Below are 20,423 nucleotides of genomic sequence, written 5' to 3' on the forward strand. Positions count from 1 at the left end.
AGCACGCGCTCTGGCCAGTGACCCCGTCTGTGACGGGAAGCAACAGGACTGATGAGGGCGCTCACAAGTCGTCTGAGAGGTGAGGCTGAGGACCCAGGCACCATGGCGTAGGAAGACAGGAAGGAAAGGCTCAAACCGCACGCGAGGAAGAATGAGGACCCAGAAGAGGCCACTGGATACAGCAAATCAACAACCTCTGAAAGACTTCTGAAGAAGTAATCTTTAGTAACACCATGGGAGAAAAACCTAGATTATAAAAGGTTGAAGAATAAGGTGAAAGGCTAAGTGATCTTTACATTACACGTCATTCTGGCTTAATTATCTGTGGATGTCCCCTAAACCAGTGCTGTCCTATGGAAAGGTAATGCCAGTCACAAAGTAATTTAAAATTTTCTAGTAGACATATTCTAAAAAATAAAATGAAACAGGTGAAACTAATTTTAGTATTTCTTTAATTCAATATGTAATATGTAAAATTATTGAGCTATTTTACTTTTTTCCCTTGAAATCTGGCATGGAGTTCACACTTTGAGCACATCTCTGCTCTCAAGGGCTCAACAGCCACAAATGGCCAGTGTTACTGGACTGAACAGTGCAGCTATAAACTCCTTTAAGTTTAAAAAAAAAAAAAAGATCCAAATGATATCCCAATAAATGTTCAGGAAATTCTTAACATCTCTCGCATAATGTCCTAATTTGTTACCACTATGCAATTATGGAACAATAGTTCATCTTGAAAACTTATTCATGAAAACTAAGACTTTCTGCCTAAAGTGAAAGCAATCACCCCGTGGCTCAGTGTAATCTGTAATTTTGTACAAAAAACTGGTTTCTTAATCATAGAAAGTTCTGGCTACAGTAAACACTTAGAACTGAACAGAAAGACAGAAACAACTAATTGCTGTCACTACAGAAGTCTGGACGGCAGCGGTGAGCTAAATTGTTATAAATCAATCCAAACCAGATAAAGCATCCCTCCTGCCCCATACGCAAAAGGACTGCAAATGCGCAACTGATCGGCGTTAGAATCAATTTCTCTTCTCAGTGATAAAATAACGAGAGGTTTTGGTCATGTGTATAAACAAACTCCATTATAAAGCTATATTCTCTTTGTTAATTGGCTTCTAGCTATTTCTTCAGGAAAAAACCTAGGATTCTGAGTCCCAAGACTTCTCAAGGCAATTTTAGTGTTATTACATTAATGAAATGCTATAGTAAAATCAAATGTCATTATTCAGACAAATTAGATAAGCGAAGTTGCCTCTGTGATATATACTCGTCACTGAACATGTTCTGCCCTTCCCAGTACCTAAAAAATTCCGAGAGAAATACTGCTAAGTGGAAATCTTCACCACATCGTGAGGGCCGTCTGTGATTACTACAACATGCACAGTCTGTATATGGTCTTAAATACCATTTGTTCCCTTAAAATAGCGGAAATGTTTTCCCCTTACATTTGGTTTACACAGTACATTCCCTGGGAAATGCTTCCTTTAGTAATCATGTAAAACCTAGTTGGTGTGGTGGTAATGTAGTAAAGTCTAAATCAACGTGATCAAATTATTAAAACGTTACTGTGTCTGAAATCTAGGCCCCGTCACATGCATCCATCATTTACCAAAGTGAGAGACATCAAACAGATGACAGAGGGACTGCTAGGAAATAACACAGCTCACAATCAGAGCTCTTTTCATGGGATTTCACAGGTAATGCTTCTTGCGTAGTTTCTGCCAACTGTGCCCTGGTGTGACCGCAGATACGTTTTAGAAACAGACCTTACTCTTCTAAATAAAACCTAAGTACAATTACAGGACTATAATCTGTCAGTCTTTGATGGCGAAATATACCCACTTCCGGGAAGTGAAGTATCTGTGCTGAAAACGAAGAAAAGTACACTGGCATTACAGCTTAGTCACACCTCCTTTCTAGGGAATCCAGTTCATGATAAAGAAGTTGTGGCTCGTGATACCTAATTCTGTTTAGGATGCATGAATCCCAGGTGGTAAGAGAAAACAAGAAGGTCACTGGAGAGACAATGACAGTGGAAGAAACAGGAAACACACAAACTGTCCTCAAACAGACAAAGGCAGTAGGGAGATCTTTGTAAAACTGTATTTCTCTGCTTCATGGGGAAATCCTTTTCCTTTATCTTGGTATCTTCATCTTCCTATATAGCCCACTGAACAGTTACTGAACAATCACCCCGGGATAAGATCACTGTAAAGTTGAGGCTACCTTGCTTAAGCAGCCTTAAGGTACCATGAACAAAATTTTCAGGAACATTTTTATCAGGCAATGCAAATTCAAGTGGATTTTTATTTATTAACACCCAGGTCATCGTACGGAAAGAGGTTAATACTACTGTCCAACTTAGTTTGGGAGTCTGTTTAGAAATGTCACCCCCTCTTTCAAGTAATACACTGACGCTCAAACTGTCCGTGACCAACTTAAATCTCCAAAGGGAAAGTTCCAGCTCCTAGTTCCTGGTCTGCTCCTCTGCTTCTCATCATATACATGAAACAGGGTGGACAAACTAATGACTGAGTACCTAGTACAGAACTGCTGAAAGATCTAACCAACAAAGACCATTCAAACACAAAGAGCACTGGGTTTTAAGACTGGATTTCTGTGTGTTCTTTCTGGTCAAGTCCATCCCTGACTGAAGTAAAAGCAGGCCCCTGTGCCAATGACTAGGTCACCAGTTGAGATTATTTTGAGGCATTTAGCTCTGTCCTGACTTTGGTAGAGTTACTGTTTCTCAGATTTGTCAATCCTGCCACGATGTACATAAAATAAATGGGCTTTCCCTTAATCACAGTTTAGTGTCTTTTCTATTTTTGTAGTCCTCTAAACAGTCCAAGATCTGCATCTGTTACCGCTCAAAGCATTTGCCATGTTCAATTTAAGATATCTGGCTGAGAGTCATCAGTGAATCAGTCTTTTGGCAAACTGCCCCTCTGGGGTCTGACCTGAAGCCAAGTAGCATATTTCCCATTGTGACAATTATCTCTTTTATAGGAGCAACTACAATAGTTATTCTAACTTCTAACTACTTCTTGTCTCTGGGACAAGAATTGCCCATTTTAACTGTAATGGAGAATAAAGAGTCTACTAACTCAAAGTTACCCTAGACATGGGGATTGTCAATTTGCGCAGAATTAAAACTTTAGGAAACATATTTAGCTTTGTAGCTTTCCAGCTCTTACAGAGACTCAGAGTCAACAGAAGCATAAAAAAAATTGTCACGGGGCAGACGGCTATTAAAAGGTGTGGGACAGGAGACTCTCTGTCCAGACTCACAGAGGTCACAAAGTCAACTGGAGAGGACCTTGCGGTAAAAATCATTCCCATCTGCACACGGCTGCCACACCAACTCCGTCTGCAACCTTCCCCCTTCAGCGGTTCACGGAAGAACACATCTGACTGCACCTGTGACCACTATGAGGCAGAGGCACGGCTGAGAACCCAGCAGGCCACCCAGTCTTCTGGTTCCTCTGGGCCTAGGACACACGAAGAGTCCAGGGTCCAACATCAAAGGCCCATCATCAAAGCCTCTATCAAATCCAGAAAGAATTTTACACCAAGTGTACTGCGGAGAAAGCAATATGATTTATACTGAGTGTATTGGGGAGAAAGGGATATAATTTCCTTGAGTAAATACAGAGTTAAACCTGGTATTCAATAACTTAATTTTCACCTTCGGCTGCTTTCAAGTAACATCAAAGACCCATGACACATGGTGTTGGCAACCTGTCTGACCTGCTACTTAATTAGTTCCTGAATAATAGTTAAAGGTTGAGCTGTCATAAATCGAAAGCGTATTTCCTATAGGTGCAATGTTATTTAAATTGGGGTTCATTCCTGGAAGTCTTTTTTACACCACAAAACTAGCAAAACATCATAAAAAATAAATACAGGACTTTCTAAAGTTAAGTGTGTAAAACCAAACCTAAAAAAAATGCTCAGTACAAACATTACTTGTGGGAACTCTTCTGCATGGCTGACACTAACTGAGGCTTCCTCAAGTCTGAGTCCACCGAGGTCTGGACTGCAGAGGCCATCTCTTCCGGCTGCCTAAGTGTTCCCGAGGGAGGCAGAGCTGGGTATTTCTTGTAGCAAGGATCTTTGAATTTCGAAGCATATGACAGACTCAAGGGAAACAAACGAAGCCCCAGTTCCCTCAGCTATAGCTATGAGAGTTTTACCTAGGTGACCTCTACAGCCACTTCAGCTTTCACATCCTGGGACTCCATGTGGGCACACACATGTCCACACGTGCCCTCCTAAAATGCCACTTCACCTACCACAGTCTACAGTGTTATAAGCATGCGTTTTAGCCACAGTACTAAAAAATTAATATCCTTGAGAAAAATATCTGTTTACAAGATGAATGTAAATTGGCATTTTTCAGAAAAGAACGAGAAAGTTTCCAAATTGTTTTCTTTCCCCTGTATTTTTCTGTAGGAAACTAGTATTTGAAGGAATATCTATGGCCCTTCTATCTTATTTTAGATGGAATTTTATCAAGGTTACTTTAGAAGTCAACCTCCGGAGTACACACTGTACACTCTTTGTACACAGTTCCCTGAGAGTGTTCCTTCAGGCAGTGAAGATTAAACACTGCTATTTATGCTGTGGGATGTCTTTTTTTTTTTCTTTTAAATAAAATAAACCTTTATTATGTGAAACATAGTCTCCTGCGGGTCTCAGTCTGCTTGGCCTGCTATAACAAAATTCCATAAACTGTGTGGCTTAAGCAACTGACATTTATTGCTCTTAGATCTGGAGGTTGGGAAGTCCAAGATCAAGGTGACAGCAGATTATCTGATTCTTAGCGAGGGCTCTCTTCCTGTCTTATAGAGAGCCACCTTCTTGCTGTATCTTCACATGGCAGTGAGAAAGGGAGCTCTGCTGTCTCTTCCTCTTCCTCTGCTGTCTCTTCACTGATCCCATCATGGGGGCTCCACCTTCATGACCTCATCTAAGTCTATTTGCTTCTCAGGGCTCTCCCCCTCCTAAGACCATAACGTGGAGGGTTAGGGCCTCATATGCTGTGGGCTATCTATTGGGTGTCCCAGCGTGGCTGACTGCAGCAGTTCTCAAAATGGTGCCTGGACCCCCAGTACCAGTCTTCCACGGCCCTACTGTGAAATCAGAAACTCTGGAACTGGGGCCTAGCATTTGCTTTAACAAGCCTCTCCTGGTGATCCTGATACCTGTCACAGCCAGAGAGCCACTGCCATGAGTGTGCCTTTCTGCCAGAAGGCAAACTACAGCAGGAGTCCAGATAGATTGGCAGATGCTGAGTAAAACGAAGCTGCGGAAGTCCAGGAGAGGAAAGCCTTTTGTGGGTCCAGGGGTCTAGTCTCCTCAGGTTACCTTCCTTCTTAACCCTATCTCCTCTGGCTGATAAAGAACCGGAGTCACTGGTGTGTTCCTTGAGGAGTGTGTCCTTTCCCTACAGCCATACCTGGACTCGATATGGAAGCAACCATCAACAGGGATCTTACACTCCTCTCCCCCAGATGCCTGAAGGAATCTGCTAAGGATACCTGTCGTGGGCATTCACTGTCTCCTGAGCACTCACCCACCCCCTGTTCTTCTAGAAACTGAACTGGTCTGAGAATCCAACCCTTCCCCACTCTTGGTCCAAAAAACAACTGGGATGGGAGAAGGAATTTACCCCTCCAGGGTTGGAGCAAATGACGCTGGTCATGCTGGCCTGGCCAGTCAGAACCCTGCACCATTCCCCGCCCCCCCCCGCACACTTCTTAGTTCCGGACCAATCGAAGTTGGTTTGGTGAGAGTGAGTCTCAGGACTTCTGAAAGAGCTAATAAGTAGAACCTGGCGCTTTCCGGCTGCATCTCTGGACAATTCCAAGGCTAAAATGGCGGCATCTAACTTACCATCTTCTTGCCATTTTGAGAAGGCAGAGCTAGGGACTGAAGAAGAACCAGCCACTTGTAATATGTGGATCAGTGAACTGTGTCATACCTCAAGTTAGAATTATACCGGGACTTTTCAGCCAGTAAGATTTCCTTTCTTGCTCCCCCGACTTTCAGCCAGCATTCTGATTACTTGAAAGCATCGTCACTGACAGGCTGCCCTTTGTGTATTGTTTCTTCCCTCCTCCCTTTCCTTCTTTGATAATTTTAAATTCTGTATCTACCTGACTTGAATCTCTTTAGTTCTCTATTTTATTTACTGCTGCCTGCCGAATTTTCTACGACACTGTTTTTCAGATATTCCTACTAAAAAGTCATCTCCCTCTTCATGACGTTCGAAACCCCAGGAATCCGGCCTTTTCTCAGTTGTGTCTCCTATTTCCTCTCTCAGTTCCAGGGACGCTATTCCATTTACGTTTGCCCAACAAGTTTTCCTAACTCTTGTGATAGAATTTTATCTTCTGTTTTCTACATTCCTGTATTTTCTCTATCTAAATCCTAATTTTTTAAGGTCTAGCTTAAACCCTGTCTCTTCTCAGGAAGAGTTCACCTATCCTACCAATATCCTCTAAGCTTCATTTTTTGGGGCAATGCATTATTATTTACCTTTCTATGTACACACAGGTACTTTACCTCCTTGATAAAACTAACTGGCAAGAGGCTAAGAATAGACTCAACCTTTATTTCCATATGACCTAATAAAACACACAAGCTTGTGTTTTAAATGTTTGAATTAATTACTGTTAAATACTTTATACCTGGAGGGTCATTCTCTAGCCATCTCAACACTGTAAAGTAATTCAGATCTTACCTTCAAATCAAGATGAACTACATCATGAGCATGTAAAAAGTGGACACCTTCTAATATCTGCCTCATGAGTCTTTGAACATCTTTTTCTTTAAAGGCTTCTTCTCTGTCTGCAACACACTGGTCAAAGATTTCACCCCCAGCAGCACTAGAGAAGGACAGAAGCACACTTTAATTATAAAGGAAAAGGGCTCATTAAAAATATTTAGCCTTTTTTTGTTCTTAGTATTTTACACATTAAGTATCTTTACTTAGATAAACTATAATTTGAGTGTGTGTAAATGTCTGTCTACTTGCCTAAATCCATTTCTTTTTTAAATAAAAATATGAAGCTTCTAATATGAGGTAAGACTAACATCTCCAAAGCTAAATAAAAACATCACTTTAAGAACTTCAAGAATTAAACTTTAATAGTAAAATATATTAACATACTTTCAAGTGAAAATTTCTCTTTTTAAGATTTTATTTATTTATTTAAAAGACAGAGAGATAACGAAAGAGAGAGAGAGAGCGCATGAGCAGGGAGGAGAGGGAGAAACAAAACCCCTTTGAAGGACATTTACTTTCTTCCTAATTATTCACAATTATAAACAATGTTGTGATGAGAAGGCACATTACAGTTTCTCACATGTTTGTTCATGTGCCAAGAGCTCCCAAGTGTAGACACCTAGAACGAACCAGCTGGAGTGAAGGGAATGTGCATTTAAAATTTTAATAAAAAGAGCCTATCCTCACCAAAAGTGCAATACTGATTTACACTTTCTTCCAACCTCTGGGCAAAGCATCGCCGTTTGTTTGTTTTCCTCCAAATAATTTTGCCAATAAGAGGAAAAAAAATAATCAACATTTAAAAATTTTTACCTCTTTGGCAGAAAGTCCGTACTTAAACACTTGGTTCATACCATAAATGACAGCTCATGTCATATCTCAAAATTTCCTTTATGTGTTTAAAAAAAAAAGAAAAGACTGGGTTGCTTTCATAAAGTTGTTACAAAATTGATATGAAATATATAACTCCAAACAGCCATGCTGCTCTCAGACCAGAGCTACTTATTAATTTCCTCTCAGTATGATAATTTAGTTCTTTTTTTCCTTCCTTTTCTGTTAAGCAACCCATTTCCAAATTCTGCCCATATAAAGAAAGACAATTTGTCTCCAAAATTAGATAAGAACACATTTAAGTTTAGCTGAACAGTTGCAGGTGATGAAAGTGAAAGCAAATAATTCATTGGCTGATAAGGTTTTCATTTTGGCTAAACCTATACAACTGATTTTTTATTGTATTTTGATTATAGTATTAAGAAACAAATATGAAAGCATTAAAATCATTTTTATGTATTTAACTGTAAAATGCCCATCACATATTCAGGCACGGTTAAAGTAATATACAAGTCATGAGAAAAGAAATGGTGAACATTCACAACATAATTACAGAGTAAATTAACTGCAGCCTGCCAGTACCATATACTGTTTATATGGATTTGATGACCTAAAGCAAAAGTCAGTACGAGCTGGGTCAACTCGGTCCCAAGCAGCTAGAGATACACCAGGACGTAACATACGGCCCTCTGCACGCACACACCACAATTTGCCAGTTACAACTCAGAACCGTCCATGTTCCTCAACTAAAACAAAGAACTGTTATCTTGGTTGAAAAAGTCTCCCAGCAATGTCTCTCAGCTCATTACTAACCATTCACAATAAAATTCAATAAAGGTCAATTTACATAAGTGAGAAGATTTCTTTACCTTTAAGAGCAACTTTAAGAGCAATTTATTGTTACTTCTTTCCACTATAAGGTGTACCCACCCTTGCTCTAACGTAAGGGTTTCCTTTGTTTTCCCAACAATTTAAGTAGTTTACATAGGCACAGAATACAAAGTATAAAACTACAGTTTTCTGAAAATTTCCAAGGATGTATTTCAAATGAGACTATTAAAGAAGCTGTAAAGGCTAGCCTAGCCTTCAGTGACCAGCAAGACTTGCACACCCTCTGATACAATGTGCAATCATCCCAGTTTAGGTCTGCTTAAGTGTAAGCTTGACCCCATTAACTGTCATATTAATGAGTGGAACTAAACACAATTATCCTAAAGAACAATCTGCAACATTTAAAAACACCTGTCAAGTATGGTTAACAGGAAGTATAAGAATATTACCAACCACTTCACACACAGAAGCCAGAGAAATGCTACAAGTTTTGTTGTGCCCTATCTTTTAACTACAGCAAGGCTTCCACAGTTATATTATGGTATATTTACGTTAGTAGTGCTTATTTTCCACTACTTTAAAATTACCCAGAAACTGAGAAATAAACTTTATTATGAATTACATTTATAAAAACATCAATTCAAGAACTTTTCACAAAAAATTTTACACAGCAACTATTTTTATAAAACATACTAAGAACTTTTCATTTCAATGTTCTGGTGGCCCTTAGAAAGTTAAGAGGTAAGAATCTTTTGATCAACATTATGCAGAGCCATGTACATGATGTTTGCAGGCCACGAGCAACTGTGTTTCCCCAGCTGCCTGCACCTTGGCTAGATCTTGGCCCCCAACCTCTGACACCAAACATTCCTTTTTCTATCGAAACTAGCATATCCATTTCTACCTGCTTCAAGGCTCAGTTCAGATCTTTCCTCCCTCACTCTTCAAAATTAACAAATACCAACCGACTGTGTTAGGTCCTTGTGCAATGTGCTATGGATAGAAAGATAAATTATAAATAAGTATCGAGACGCCTTGGGTGGCTCAGTTGGTTAAGCGTCTGCCTTCGGCTCAGGTCATGATCCCAGGGTCCTGCACAGGGCTCCTTGCTCAGCAGGGAGCCTGCTTCTCCCTCTGCCTGCCACTCCCCCTGCTTGTGTGTGCTCTTGCTCTCTGTCTGACACATAAATAAATAAAATCTTTAAAATAAATAAACAAACAAATAAATAAATAAACAAGGCTTATAACTTCAGGAAACACATTTTAAAGAATGCATATGCATAAATATATATGGGTGTAAAATGCTATATCAAGTGATTTGATAATTCAGCAACTGAGCAATTCATTGGAAAGGAGAAAAAAAAAGCTTAGAAAAATGACATTTATTCTGAGACTTGTAGTAGGAATAGGAATCCACTAGATGGAATGGTTAAGAGAACATCCCAGGCAATAGTGGACACAAGCAAGCAGGACGGTGTCAAAAATACATGATATGACTCACTAAAGGTTAAGTACCTACTTCCCCTTTCAGCCAAATGGCACAGAACTTACCCTCTAGCCGTAAACAACTAGAAAACGAGCAAAGTGTAAGAGCCAACTATTTTCAGACATGAGAACACAGGCAGTTTGGACCATGATCCCTTATAAGAGGGACACAAACACGTTGAGCCCTACTCTCTCTGTCTTCCTACTTGGAAGTAATTTATGGACCGTGGTACAGGAGGGCGGAGAAGCCCAAGCAGAATACGGCGGCTTTGCTAAACTGAGGACACAGACCAGGAGTCTGACACAGGTAATGAAGTTGGATTTGCAGAGGAGTGAGCTACACAGAGAAGGATCTCCGGACATGTGCTTAGCTGTATCCTGAAGGCTTAGACCCAACACTAACAGGGGCAAGCACAAGGGTAAAACTCTGTAAGGCCAAGCAAAGAACTGCTGGGAAATTAGAAGCTGAACAATTCTTAGCATTCACAGAGAACAGAATAAGATATCTGAATTTTGTCCAGTTAAAGTAGAAAAATCATGTGAACCACTTAGGCAGTCAGCAGCTCCCCCACCCCGCCCCCTCTGCCCCAGGAGGGCCACACCTCAGGAGTAAGATTAAATAGCCCGTGAACTGCCCTAACAAAGGGGATTCCCAAATAATTTAACTGACGGCCCAAACGAATGTCATCATTCTTCAATGGAAGACCATAAAATCCACTCAACACTGTGACATCCTAAACGTATGGCATCATTCCAAAAATTACTAGACATCTGAAAATGCCACAAATTACAATCCACAGCTTACAGGAAAACAATAAAAACAGACCCAGAAAAAACAGAGATAATGGAATTGGCAGATAAGGTATTATAAATATGCTCAAGGATTTAAAGTAAAATATGAATATAATGAGAGAGACGAGGGGTATGAAAAAGGACCAAATGGAACTTCTAGAGATAAAAAATAAAGTATCTAAAATGAAAACTGCACTGGATGGGCTTTATAGCATTGCACAAGAATCAGTGAATTTTAAGACATAGCAACAGAATTTTAAGGCGTAGCAATTCAATCTTTAGAGAGGGGAAAACAAAAAAAAACAATAGGACCCCCGGGACCTGAGTGACAATATCAAGCAGTTTAACAGACTGTAATTGAAGGAACAAGAGAAGACAGGTGGGGGCAGACAAATATTTTTTTAAATAATGGCTGAAAAATTCCCAAATCTGATAACTGTAACCCCAAAGATCCAATCAAGTAGCTCAAAGGAAGCCCCAAGCAGGATAAACACAAAGAAAACCAAGGCACATTATGCTCAAATTACTGAATTACTGTCTTTTTATTTATTTTATGAATAATTTATAGACACATTTATAAGGGAACCAAGAATCAATGCAGACTTCTTGTCATAAACAACGCAAGGCAAACGACAATGCAATGATATCTTTAAGTGCTTAGAAAAGAGAGTGTGGGGCGCCTGGGTGGCTCAGTTGGTTAAGCGACTGCCTTCGGCTCAGGTCATGATCCTGGAGTCCCGGGATCGAGTCCCGCATCGGGCTCCCTGCTCGGCAGGGAGTCTGCTTCTCCCTCCGACGCTCTTCCCTCTCGTGCTTTCTATCTCTCATTCTCTCTCTCTCTCAAATAAATAAATAAAATCTTTAAAAAAAAAAAAGAAAAGAGAGTGTGTCTAAAATGCATGGTGAGGCTGGAAAAGGATGAGCAGGAGAGGAGACAGAAGTCAGACAGAAAAGCAAGAGATGAGGTCAGAACAATCTGCAATACCCTAGGTGAGGCAATAATGGGTATGTAATGCTAAATGTCTCTTTCTCCAGAAGCACTCCTTCCCTCCCAGGTAGCATTAAAGCAGCACAACTCATGGCTAAAAGCTCTGGAATCACACACTCCCAGACTGAATCCTGGCTCTGCTATTTGCAGTGTGACCTTAGGTTGCTTACTCCTCTGAAATTTTTTCTCATATAAAATCTTGTTCTAAAATTTACAAATAAACAAAATCAGTAAAGTTGCAGGATACAAAAGCAATGTACCAAAACCACTGTTTTTATACACTAACAATGAACTTTCAGAAAGAGAAATTAAGAAAACAATCCCATTTTCAATGGCATCAGAAAGAATAAAATACTTCGGAATAAATTTAACCCAGAAAGTGAAAGATCTATACAATGAAAACCATATAAGACACTGATGAAAGAAATCAAAGAAGACACAAGTAAATAGAAAGATATACCATGCTCCTGGGTTGGAAGAATTAATACTGTTGAATAGTCCATACTATTCAAAGTAATCTATAGATTCAAGACAATTCATATCAAAATTCCAATGGCATTTTTCAGAGACACAGGGAAAAAAAAAAATCCTAAAATTTGCACAGAACCACAAAAGACCCTGAATAACAAAGGCCATCTTGAGAAACAACAAATCTGGATTTCAAAATATACTTCCGATTTCAGAAAAAATTACAAAGTACTATTCAACTATTGAAAAGAATGAAATCTTGCCATTTGTGACAACCCAGATAGACCCTGAAGGTATTATGCTAAGTGAAATGACAAATACCATATAATTTCACTCATATGTGGAATCTAAAAAAAACAAAACAAATGAACAAACAAAACAAAATTCATAGATACAGAGAACATACTGGTGGTAACCAGAGGGGAAGTGGGAAGAGAGGTGGGCAAAATGGGTGAAGGGGGGCAATTATATGGAGATGGATGGTAACTGGACTTTAAGTGGTGATCACTTTAGTAGTACACACAGATGTTAAATTATGTTGTATACCTGAAGCTTACATAATGTTATATACCAATTTTACCCCAATTACAAAAAATTTCTTGTAGAAAAAACTGTGTGTGTGTGTATGTGTGTGTATCAGAGCTGCAGCAATAAAAACAGTATGGTATCAGCATAAAAACAGATCAATTCAAATTAAAAAAGAGATAGATCAATGGAACAGAAATAGAAATCCCAGAAATAAAACTATGCATAGATGGCCAACTGATTTATGAGAAAGGAGCCAAGAATATACAATGGGGAAAGGGCAGTCTCTCCAATAAATGTTTTTTTAAAAAACTGGATAGCTACATGCAAAAGAATGAAACAGGACCCTTATCTTACATCATACACAAAAGTCAACTCAAAGTAGACTAAAGATTTGAATATAAGACCTGAACTATAAAAATCCCAGGAGAAAACATAAGCTGTAAGCTCCTTGACATCAGTCTTGGCAATTTTCTTGGTTTGACAACAAAAGCAAAAATAAACAAGTGGGGCTACATCAAATTAAAAAGCTTCTGCTCAGCAAAGATCCATCAACAAAATGAAAATCAACCTATGGAATGGGAGAAAATATTTGCAAATCATGTATCTGATAAGGGCTTAATATCCCAAGTATATAAAGAACTCATGCAACCAATCTGATTAAAAAATGGGTTGAGAAACTCAACAGACCATTTTCCCAAAGAAGACATATAAATGGCCAACAGGTGCATTGAAGAGGTTCTCAACATCGCTAATCATCAGGGAAAGGCAAATCAAAGCCACAATTGGGTATCATCTCATACCTGTTAGGATGGTTATCATCAAAAAGAGACAAGTGTTGGCAAAGATGTGGAGAAAAGGGAATCCTTGGGCACTGCTAGTGGGATGTAAACTGGTGCAGCCAGTACGGAAAAGAGTATGGGGGCGCCTGGGTGGCTCAGTCCGGTAAGCGTCTGCCTTTGGCTCAGGTCATGATCCCAGGGTCCTGGGACAGAGTCCTGCATGGGGCTCCCTGCTCAGTGGGGAGCCTGCTTTTCCCTCTCCTTCTATTGCTCCCTGGTTTTGCTCTCTCGCTCTATCAAATAAATAAAATCTTTTAAAAAAAAAAGAAAAGAAAACAGTATGGAGTCCATCAAAGAATTAAGAACAGAACTTCCATATGATCTAGCAATCCCACTTCTGGTATATATACAAAAGAAATAAAAACAATCTCAAAAAGTTTACACTCCCATGTTCACTGAAGCATTAATCACAATAGCCAAGGCATGAAAACACCTAAGCGTCCATGAATGGATGAATGGAAGAATGAAGAAGATGTTATACATATAATGGGATATTATTCAGCCATAGAAAACATATTCCACTACATGTGGAATCTAAAAAAGCAAAGCTCCTAGCAAGGGAGACTAGAATGGTGGTTACCAGTGGGTGGGGAGGTGGAGGAAAAGGAGAGATATTGGTCAAAGGGTACAAACTTCCAGTTACAAGACAAGTAAGTTCTGGAGATTTAATGTACAGCACAGAGGTGATAGTTAATGACACTGTATTATATACTTGAAAGTTGCTAAGAGAGTAAATCTTAAATGTTCTTACCACACACACACACACATACACAAAGTAATTATATGACCTGATGCAGGTGGTAGCTAATGCTCTGGTGGTAATCATTACACAATACATAAGGGAATCAAATCAATATATTCTACACCTCCAACTTACAAAGTGTTTTATGTCAACTATATCTCAATAAAGCTGGAAAAAAATTTTAAAAATAAAACAAATAATGTATATAAAGCATATAGATAATTTATACAAAGCTGGCTGAAAGACTTAGCATAGTGCCTGGCACACAGTAAATTCTTAACAAGAATATTATACCTTGTGTTCCCACAGCAACTAGCAAGCATTTCTAGTAAAACACCAACACTGCTGCAATCATTTTTCTCTCCTTCACTAAACCTGTAGCACCTGGAGGGAAGAGGCTATGCTGTTTTTACTTTCATACCACCAGCACCTGTTAGCACCTAGTGCATATGGAGGACACTTAAGTGTATGTGAAATGCATTAGTGACACAGTGAACATAAACCTGCCTGTTTCCCTAACAACAATCTATGGATGTGGCCAAGAATTTTGATATCTCGATATCTAAAAATGTATTTCTAAGACCTTCCCTTCAAACAAAAAGTAGAACACATTTTTAGCCAAATCATATTGATGTGTGGTTCTAAAAGCTTGATCACTGAATCAACAGAAGCCACCAAAGATTTCTAAGCAAGGGAATAATATCACCACATCTATGTCTTAGTTACCCAACAGAAGCTTGTGGAACACCCCAGAATTGAAGCCAGTGTGATCAGCCCAGAAGCTACTGAGAGTCCATGGGAGAGATAATGAGGACCCAAACGGAGAAGAAACAGCAAGGACCAAGAAAAAGGGATGCAGGGCTGAGGCTTAAGTGGAAGACGTGGTAATTTATTATATACGCGCTTTTAAAGGAGGTAAGTGAAACGAGGGTAGAGTCAAGGTTTCTAGCCTGAGCTCTGAAATCAATGGGGATCACAATGGAAATGGGCAACAAGAGAAAAACAGGCGTTATCAGGGCAATGCAGGAGTGCACACATACTGATCCTGAATTGATAATGATGTACGGCTGGATACAGAGATATGCAGTAGGCAGTCAGAACTTAGAAGGTCCAAGGTTGGAGACAAAGATTTGGAAAAAATCACATGTAAATAATAGCTGAAGCCACAGACATAGATTGTTATCAGAGTAAATGTAGAGAACATAAATATATCACAAAAACAACACTGATGAGCTCTGGGGAGCACTTGTGTTCATACAGTAGCAGGGTAATAGGCTGTGACAGATTTAAAAAACAAAAAAAAGAGGACCCTGAAAGCCAAGAAAGAACATCATTTCAAGAAAGAGGGTATAATAAAGTGTTTAGAGAGAGTAAGAAGTGGAGTGAACACTAAAAAAAGGAGACAGATTTTGGCAAACAGGGTTTGAGAAGAGCAGGGGCAGCGGAATGAAGAGTAACGGCGAAGCACAGAACGGACTAGAAGGTGAGGAAAGCTGTAAATTCAGCCTGCTCCTTTAAAAAGTCAGCAGTAACGGAAAGAGCAAGCCAGGACCGTGGTTTAAAGACAGTCCAAGCTGAGGAAAAGGAATTTGAGGGTAAGAGACAGAGCAACACGGGAAGACAAGGGAAAAGAACCGCCTTGGAAGAGGGGCTGCAAAGCTGACAGAGGTCAGTGAACTGATTTAAAGACAAAACAATGGCCCTAGAAGAGGAAGGAAGAGAATTAAAGAGCCCAAGTTAAGGTCTCAGCCTCAGAGTTAAGCAGCGGAAACTTCGAACAGAAGGGAAGGGGTGCGGGATGCTGATGGAGGGCGCCTGCTGGTAGGCAGCTGAGAAACGACGGGAAGTGGCGATGCAGGCAGTGCGTTGAAAGTTTCTAGTAGATTCTGGCGGGGGAGGAGGGGAGTGGGGACGACACATTAAAAGAATGAGAGATTAGGTAAAGAAGGACCCAACGACAGGAAAGCAGGTCAAAGATGACACAGGTCTTCCCCCGAGTGTGCAGGAGGCGGCACAGGCTGGGGTTCCAAACTGGCAGAAGGACCTGCCGAGGAAGACGAGGAGGAAGGAGGAAATAAGGCGAGGTGCTGGCGAGAGCTCAGCCGAACCAACTCCCGAAGAAGAAAGGGAATCCCGGGAAAGAAAAAAGGCAGGGGCTGGCTGAAAGACGGGGGACCTGAGAAGAGCTCAGGATTAAAGGCTGAAGAGCAGGTTTGGTGAGAACAGGCGAGGAATCTGGTCAGAGAATAATACTTCACAAAGTCTTTTCTAGAATCAACTGCCAGTTCTGCCTTGATCCTCTCCAAAACAAACTGGAAACCCAAAACCTAGGTAGGCAGGGCATTTATATACGAGATTCCTAAACCAGCTTTTTTTTTTTTTAAGTTAGAAAACAACTTTATTCAGGTATGATCCACATATACTACATTTGTTACCCGTCCCATCATTTTTAATATTTTTCCGATTATAATTAAAAATACCCTGTGTGAAACACTTTTGTACTTCTCACCGTTCACATTTTATAATTCCTTTAGAAGGGATTCCTAGAAGTGAAATTACGGAATTAAAATTTATGAACATCCAGAATTAGCCATCCAGAATTTGCTTTCTATAAATTTTTAAATTTTTTAAAAACAATATTACACACATTTAACTTTTCTTTTTAACAATATTAAAAAAAAATCTATGTTGAAACATTTAGATCCACCTTAGCTTTTTTTTAAATGACCGCACAGTAATTCACTTTGTGACATTACCACTTACTTAACCAACCAACCCCTTTCTATAAAACAATTAGGTTATTTCTTTTTTGCTACATTAAAAAAAAAAACCTCACTAAATATTTTCTAACACATCTTTGCCCAACTGCCCGATTACTGCCTTGTGAAAAAATATGTAAGTGAAATTGCTGGATTAAAGAGTGTTGTGGGTTTTGTTTTTTTGTTTTGTTTTTTTTTTTAATTTTTGATACATAACTCCAGTCTGTCCTCCAGGAAAGTTGCACCAATGAATACTCCCACCTGTAGTATAAATCGGATGGTTCAACCCATGAATATCACTTTTTCTTTATGATTTTTGCCACTCTTATAAGGGGAAACTGAAAACATATTTTCAAATTTACATTATAAAAATCATAAGAATCAGTATTTTTCATGTACATATAGGCCATTTATATGTATGTATGTCTATGTGGAATAAATCTTCATATCTGTTAAAAAGAAAAGCACAGGCCCAAAATGGTATCACTTAGACCAAATCCCCAAACTGGGGCTTACTACCTACGCTAACTGCAGTTCCAAGCGCCCCCAGAAGTCTAAGTCTTAACCAGTCAGTCAGAAAATTTCTGACCAACATCAGTGAGGAATCTCACATGGGCCCTATCCATGCCCCCAAAAGAAGATGAGGTAATCCACCTAATAAGACCCCCTGCCCTTCCCACAAGGGAAGGTGATCTTGCCTGAAACAATCCTTTCTTTTCTTTTGCTAATAGCTTTTGGCCACACCCTCCTTCCTAGAAAAACTGTCCATTTTGTACAACTCTTTGGAGCTGCCCTCCACTGGAGGAAAATAGGATTTCTTAAGAAGAAGAAACTTCATTTTCCAAAGCTGTTTCCTATACAGTCTCTACTTAACTCAAATGAAAACATGGTATGAATCAAAACAATTGTTTCTGAAAGAAAGGAGATTATTAACTCAGACTATATGAACATGTAAGGGATTGTAACATGTCTCTTATTTTAATATCACCGCGTTATCACTTACTTTCTGAAGAATGCCTCTAATAAGAACATAAGAGAACTTTACAATCAGAAGAATTTCATTAAAGAATGAAAATAAAAAATCTAATATACATGCATTCTTATTAATCTGGTATTTTCCAAATTAAAGAGAAACACATGAAAAAGTTCTGGAAAATCTTCAGATTTCCAGAGCCAGGCTGCAACACATACCACAGATGACTAGCATCCTATAAAGTGTGGACTATCAAACAAACTTTATCTAAGGAAAACAATACTTACTATTCCAGGACTAAGATCATTTCTGATGGAGTTTCATAGACTTCATGTAAATTAATGACCCATGGATTGTCCTGTGCTAGTTCAAGAACTGCAATCTCATGAATTATTTCCATCCGACAATCTTGACCTTTTCTTCTTTTTCTCATGAACTTTGCTGCGAATTCTTTTCCAGAATCTTTCTTTATACATTTCCTCACCACTGCAAATTTCCCCCTAGAATTAAACAAAAACATTCACTGTTAAACTTGACAACTTTCTAGAAATGGTAAATTTTAATACAATTTCCAAATATTCATCAGTGGATATTCAAATTTAGACCATAATTCAATCACAAATGCAGCACTCTCACTAAGGAATTTAATAGGTACATCTCTAATCAAATAAAATGTAACTGGTAAACCTGCAAAATTCCTTCTGAATAGAGAATAACCAAGTATTAAAGTCAGTATTTTTTGCAGTTATACATAAGCTATTTTTTTACACATTTATACACAAGAATGATTTAAATTTTGAAAAAAGGCGTTTGACTTGTTAAGAGAAACTGGTTATCAGAATTCCTAAAAGAACTGAATTGACTCTAAAACTGTATCGCCTTTCAAAACTATAAAAATTAGGGATCTCATTTATATATTTCAACTACAGCATCAGCTGGAAAAATCTAGTTTTCCTATAAAGACAGATACAACAAGCATTATTTTGATACACTACACTATCATGTTATTAAACTAATAAGTGAGTCACAGGGGAGTCCGTATAACAAACTAAGCAAATTAAGGCTATGAGCTCTAGAATTAGATGTGAGTTTGAATCCCACAAATAGTTCTGCAGCTCACTTGGGCAATTCATTTAACCTTTTTAAATCTCATCTTCCTCATTATCTGTAAAAGAGGACACACCAGAATCCACTTCACAGGGTTGTGTGAGAGCTCAAGTATATAATACATACCAATTGCTTAACATGGGACTTGCCACATAAGTGCTAAATGAAATATTATTAATCAAACAAATCATTAATTTGTGATAGTCATCACACAAAAATACCCAATCTTTAAGTTGGAAGGCAGCTTAGAAATCACAGGTTTTTTTAATACCTAATGCCAAATGCCAATGTCAGTGTCTTCTTTCAAACTCTGAGGCTGTCTCTTCCACTCCTGGGTGCATATTATTATTTTTTTTTTATTATTATGTTATGTTAATCACCATACATGACATCATTAGTTTTTGATGTAGTGTTCCATGATTCATTGTTTGTGCATAACACCCAGTGCTCCACGCAGAACGTGCCCTCTTTAATACCCACCACCAGGCTAACCCATCCCCCCAACCCCCTCCCCTCTAGAACCCTCAGTTTGTTTCTCAGAGTCCATCGTCTCTCATGGTTCATCTCCCCCTCTGACTTACTCCCCTTCATTCTTCCCCTCCTGCTATCTTCTTCTTTTTTTTTTTTTCTTAACATATATTGCATTATTTGTTTCAGAGGTACAGATCTGTGATTCAACAGTCTTACACAGTTCACAGCACTCACCATAGCACACACCCTCCCCAATGTCTATCACCCAGCCACCCCCTCCCTCCCACCCCCCACCACTCCAGCAACACTCAGTTTGTTTCCTGAGATTAAGAATTCCTCATATCAGTGAGGTCATATGATACATGTCTTTGACTGACTTATTTCGCTCAGCATAATACCCTCCAGTTCCATCCACGTCGTTGCAAATGGCAAGATTTCATTCCTTTTGATGGCTACATAATATTCCATCGTATATATATACCACATCTTCTTTATCCATTCATCTGTCGATGGACATCTTGGCTCTTCCCACAGTTTGGCTATTGTGGACATTGCTGCTATAAACACTGGGGTGCACGTACCCCTTCGGAACACTACATTTGTATATTTGGGGTAAATACCCAGTAGTGCAATTGCTGGATCGTCTGGGTGTATATTATTTTAATAAGATTTTCATTACAGGCCTAAAATGAAGGGTTGTTAAGTCTGGGCCTTTTACTGAGCAGTACACAAAGAAAGACCCTTCTCTTCCAAATACCAATCTATCGGGTATTGACCGAAGCTAAGGATCTGTTAACTGCCACTCCC

General features: G+C 39.1%; 1 protein-coding gene across 2 annotated transcripts in view; it reads right to left on the reverse strand.

Annotated features, from left to right (window-relative positions):
* Nucleotides 1–20,423, reverse strand: part of STK17A (serine/threonine kinase 17a) — a 40,518-nt gene that overhangs the window by 10,317 nt on the left and 9,778 nt on the right. For both annotated transcript variants that reach the window (XM_028108916.2, XM_028108915.2), the window contains exons 2-3: nt 18,326–18,538; nt 6,758–6,902 (exon numbers count right to left, since the gene is read on the reverse strand). In XM_028108916.2, coding sequence (XP_027964717.2) covers nt 6,758–6,902; nt 18,326–18,538 — 358 coding nt within the window. The remainder of the gene's footprint in view (nt 1–6,757; nt 6,903–18,325; nt 18,539–20,423) is intronic.

This window comes from Eumetopias jubatus, unplaced genomic scaffold (assembly GCF_037043125.1).
Source record: "Eumetopias jubatus isolate StellerSeaLion01/CBP00866 unplaced genomic scaffold, mEumJub1_p1.0 scaffold_14, whole genome shotgun sequence".
NCBI lineage: Eukaryota > Metazoa > Chordata > Mammalia > Carnivora > Otariidae > Eumetopias > Eumetopias jubatus.